Source organism: Chenopodium quinoa, unplaced genomic scaffold (assembly GCF_001683475.1).
Source record: "Chenopodium quinoa cultivar QQ74 unplaced genomic scaffold, ASM168347v1, whole genome shotgun sequence".
Lineage (NCBI taxonomy): Eukaryota > Viridiplantae > Streptophyta > Magnoliopsida > Caryophyllales > Amaranthaceae > Chenopodium > Chenopodium quinoa.
In genome coordinates this window covers 604,060-609,335 of record NW_018745174.1, presented here as the reverse complement: position 1 = coordinate 609,335, position 5,276 = coordinate 604,060, and the positions used below count along the sequence as shown (strand labels likewise).

The following is a 5,276-nucleotide window of genomic DNA, read 5'->3' as shown; positions in this document are numbered from 1 at the left end:
CTAGTCCAATTATTGGTACAAGTAACAAGGGAGTGATAGGGGAGATGAGGACTACTAGGAGACATATGGAGGAAAATAATATTATCATTGATAGCCCGTGTGTTTTCAATGTGGGGTCTGCTACGGCTACTAAGCAAGGCAGGAAGAAATTTAAGGCTGCTAGAAGCAGGGGAAGGGAGTTTTCTGAGATGGAGACTGATGAGGATAATGAAGAGAGGGGTTCTGGGAAACGGAAGGCAGTGGTGCAAAGTGGTGAGGAACTCAGTGTGGTAACCCAGAAGAAAGCCAGGGGTATTTTGTTAGAAACTGGTTTGTCTGATACAATCCAAGTAACGGTGGTTGACGATGCTCAACCCCGCGAAGAGCAATGAAAACTTTATGTTGGAACTGCAATGGGCTTGGCAACCCATTGACAGTTAAAGCTCTCCGAGATTGGTGTTGGAGAGATAGGCCGAATGCTGTTTTCGTGATGGAAACAAAGATTGATGCTCAACGTCTTGAATTGATCCGTAATAGTTGTGGTTTTGCGACTGGTCTTTGCCTTAGTAGTAATAGAAGATCGGGAGGATTGGGTTTATGGTGGAGAGATCTGAATGTGGAAGTTGTGTCTTATTCGGCTCATCATATAGAGGCAAATGTGTGTGATGCTAGTGGAGTACCAAGCTGGAAGATGGTGGGAGTGTATGGGTGGCCCGAAGCAACACAAAAATATCGTACGTGGGACCTTATGCGCAACATTCATGCGGGATGTTCTATCCCGATGCTCTATTTCGGTGACTTTAATGAGATCTTGGGGGTACACGAGAAAAGTGGTGGGGTGACTCGAGGGGAGAGGCAAATGGATGGGTTTCGAAATGCACTAGAGGATTGTGGGCTCCGTGATCTTGTTTACAAAGGTAGCATCTACACTTGGGAAAGGGGGATATCGATAGATACATTGGTGAGGGAAAGACTTGACAGGTACGCTGCTTCGAACGGGTGGTGCTCTATGTTCCCGTATGCCGAGGTAATTAATTTCCCTATTTGCCAATCTGATCATGCTGCTATATTATTGAAGTTTGGGGAGAAGGATGAGTGTGATAGGAAGGGTAAAATATTCCGGTTTGAAGCTCTCTGGTTGTCTAACGATGAGTGTAGCAAGGTGGTTTCTGATGCTTGGCAGGGTGGATTGAGTGAGCCGATGCACACAACGATTGCGAGGGTGGCTGAGGACCTCTCAAATTAGGCTGGTCGTAAGTTTGGTAGTATTAAAAGAAAAATTAAAAAAGCTGAGAAAAAGTTACAGGAAGTGCAAAAGGGTTGGCTTGATGCTCGTCGGTTGGAGCACTGTAATAATATCAAGAAGGAGATTGTCGAATTAAGGAGGCTTGAGGAGTCGTATTGACACACTAGAGCAAGGTCGAATGAATTGCGGGATGGAGATTAAAACACGAAATATTTTCACCATAAAGCTGATCAAAGAAGGGCGAAATATTTTATTTCGGGCTTATATGATGAAAATAGTGAATGGAAGAGCTCTGTGAATGATATTGATGGCGTCATTGCTGGGTATTTTAGGGCTTTGTTTAGTTCGGATGATCCAGGTGGATTCGAGGAAGCGACTGCTGGTATCATGCCTCTTGTCACGGATGAAATACGGGATTTTTTGGAGATTGAGCCGACAGAGGAGGAGATTCGGGAGGCTTTATTTCAAATGCACCCAAATAAAGCTCCAGGTCCGGATGGTATGCATGCTCTATTTTTTCAAAAATTCTGGAATATTGTTGGTAGAGGGGTGATTAATTTTGTGAAGGGGTGGTGGTGTGGAGAAATTGGGTTGTGTGAAGTTAACAGAACTTGCATTGTATTAATCCTGAAATGCAATGAGCCGAAGAGGATGATGGAGTTCAGACCAATTAGTTTGTGTAATGTGTTGTACAAAATAATTTCGAAAACTTTGGCAAATAAAATGAAACATATGCTTGGCTCGATAATTTCCCCTAATCAAAGTGCTTTTGTGCCAAATCGACTGATTACATACAATGCCCTTATTGCTTTTGAAATTTTTGACTCGATGAAGAGAAAGGGAGAAGGGAAGGATGTGTCGGTGGCTCTAAAGTTGGATATGAGTAAAGCATATGATAGAGTGGAATGGAGCTTTTTGGAGAGGGTAATGCAGAAAATGGGATTTCCGCAATCGTGGATTGATCGTATCATGAATTGTCTGGCTAGTGTGTCTTTCACCTTTAAGTACAATGGAGGCATATCTAGATCGTTGGTTCCATCCCGTGGTCTTCGGCAAGGTGACCCTATATCCCCCTATTTATTCTTAATTTGTGCTGACGCTTTCTCTACTCTCTTAGAAAAAGCGGCAAATGAGAATTTTATTCATGGTGCTCGAATCTGTAGGGGAGCCCCTAGAATTTCCCATTTATTTTTTGCGGATGATAGTATTCTTTTTGCTAAAGCTACATTGAATGAATGTTCTAAAATTGCTGATATTATCAATATGTATGAAAGAGCATCTGGTTCAGAGTGTCAATCTCAGTAAAACTGAGGTAGCTTTCAGCAAATGTGTGTCTGTAGATAGAAGAAGGGAAATCACTGCTACTCTTGGGGTTAGGGAGGTGGATAGACATGAAAAGTACCTTGGTTTGCCCACGATAATTGGGAGGTCAAAGAAGGCAATTTTTGCTAGCTTGAAAGAGAGGATATGGAAGAAATTACAAGGGTGGAAGGGGAAATTGTTGTCCCGTCCGGGTAAGAAGGTACTTATTAAAGCTGTGGTGCAAGCAATTCCCACCTACATGATGAGCATTTTTAGAATTCCCGATGACCTTATTGATGAAATTCACTCAATTTTGGCACGATTTTGGTGGGGTTCGAAGGGGTCGGAGAGGAAGATGCATTGGCAAAAATGGGAATCTCTTTGTCTCCCAAAATCAATGGGAGGAATGGGGTTTCGGGATTTGAGAGTCTTTAACCAAGCTCTTCTTGCTAAACAAGGGTGGAGACTAAGCAATAATCCGGGATCCCTTCTTCACAGCTTATTGAAGGCAAAATACTTCAAGAACTCGAGTTTCTTAGAGGCGGCTAGGGGCCATGATCCTAGTTATAGTTGGCGAAGTATTTGGGGTGCAAAGGCCCTTCTTCTTGAGGGGTTGAAGTGGAGGGTTGGAAATGGTACTTCGATTAGAGTATGGGATGATGCTTGGCTCATTGGTGAGTCCTCATATCAAGTGCCATCTCCCAAATTAGACAGCAATTTGGACCTTCGTGTGTGTGATTTAATTGATGTGGAGCGTGGTTGTTGGGATAGGGGGGTGCTAGATACGGTATTCAATGAGGATGACAAACTTGCAGTGTTGAATGTTCCTATTTCTCAGAGTTTGCCAGTTGACAGTAGGTATTGGTGGCCTAATCCGAATGGTGTCTATTCGGTTCGCAGTGGATATTGGCTTGGTCGGTTGGGTGTTCTATGGACATGGGAGCTGATCCATGGGATAGGTGATTCGGAAGTATGGAAGGTCATTTGGAATTTGGATGGGCCTCCCAAGCTCAGCCATTTTTTGTGGAGAGCGTGTAAGGGGCAACTTGCTGTTAGCGCTGTCCTTTATAGCAGGCATATTGGGGTTTCTAGTAGCTGTCGAATATGTGATGATCATGATGAAACAATTGTGCATTCTCTCTTTGATTGTAGGCATGCTAAGGAAATTTGGAAATGTAGTGACTTTTGTGATTTAAATGCTGCTAACCCGGAGAATTCCTTTGATGCAAAATTATGCTGGATGGCAAAAAAGGTTTAGCAAAGAGCAATTGCGTGTCTATGCTTCACTTTGTTGGGCTGCTTGGCACTATCGCAATGAACAAATTCATGGAAGCACTCAGGATATACAGGCTGTATACTTAGTTGCTGGTTTTGTGCGATTAAATGCAGATTATAGGCTCTATAATACTCGACTGAGGGGTGTGGGTGTTGCTGTGGGATGTTAGTCTGCGACTTCGTGATCTCCTCCCTCATATGGGATTGTAAAGCTCAATGTGGATGCACATATTATGAATGGTAGGGGTGTTCAATTTGGGGCAGTTGTTCGTGACGCAGAGGGCTGCCTTCTTGCTGCGACAGTGAAGAAATATGATGCTAGCTGGTCCCCTGAGCTGGCAGAGGTGGGTGCAATGAGGTATGGAATGGAGTTGGTCCGTAGGCTGGGGCTTGTGAAGGTTGTGCTGGAAAGCGATGCACTTGGGGCTGTTCGTGCTATCCAAACCAGGCAGACTGGTTGTGATCCCATTTTATTGCTTTATGATGATGTGGTTAGATTGAGTAATGGCTTAATTTTCTTTTCTTGTAATCATGTTAAACGAGCGGGGAATACGGTTGCCCATTTCGTTGCTAGATGGGATACTAGTATGTCCCAAGAACGCGTTTGTTTGAGTTCTTTTCCCCAAAGTCTTCAAACTTTGGTGGAACTTGATTTAATATAATTTCGCTCGTTTTCTTTGGCTTCAAAAATATATATATATATATATATATATATATATATATATATATATATAATATATCAAACTATTATCTTTTCGTAACTGGAATTTGTTATAAAGAATCTCTCCTTCGTAACTAGTGTGTCCTAAACTCCTAATTGTTATAGTTTGTTATTTAAACGAGTCCCGCTTTTTTAATTACGAGTAGTTTATTTTCTAACTTAAATTTACTTGTACAGTATTTATTACTATTTGATCCAAAGTAATTGATTATAATTTAGCTTCAATGGTCATGTGATGGGCGTTAGAACGGTCGCACATTCCACACTCAATCAAACACATTTATTAACAAACACCTTACAAACCAAGCATAATGACAAGTAAGAGTTCGGTCCACAAGGAACGGGATATGGTTGCCAAAGATCTTAGCACTTAAGCTAATTCGAAGTCAATGGTGAATTGGGGTTCGTCAAGAAGACAAACAAACTATGGTTCTAAATCAATGGATTAAGGACACTGGGGAATGGGATCCACTCAACCAAGGCAAATAGACAAACGGGGAGTGAAATAGATAAGATATAACAAGGACTATATGTAAGATTGTAGACACCTAAAAATGTCTCCCCAAAACCAAACCCGATGATAAATAACCTTTCACCGCCACTATTGGTCGGGTTTAGTATTTAATCCCGAGAGTGCTTAAAAAATCGTATTTTATTAAATTCATATTTTTGAACAGTCCATGGATTAGTCTTGATGTTTGGTAAAAGTATAGTTTTAATTTCAGCCCAAACTTATTAATTAATTCTAGCCCA

At 41.8% G+C, this 5,276-nt stretch overlaps 1 protein-coding gene across 1 annotated transcript; it reads left to right on the top strand.

Annotated features, from left to right (window-relative positions):
* The first annotated feature begins 367 nt into the window (after nucleotides 1-367).
* On the top strand, nucleotides 368-1,225 carry LOC110710620. The gene has a single exon (XM_021888945.1). It carries the CDS (start codon nucleotides 368-370, stop codon nucleotides 1,223-1,225), a length of 858 nt encoding a protein of 285 aa, XP_021744637.1.
* The last annotated feature ends 4,051 nt before the right edge of the window (nucleotides 1,226-5,276 follow it).

Coding starts and splice junctions, on each gene's coding strand:
- LOC110710620 (XM_021888945.1), top strand. CDS start 368: ATGAAAACTTTATGTTGGAACTGCAATGGGCTTGGCAACCCATTGACA.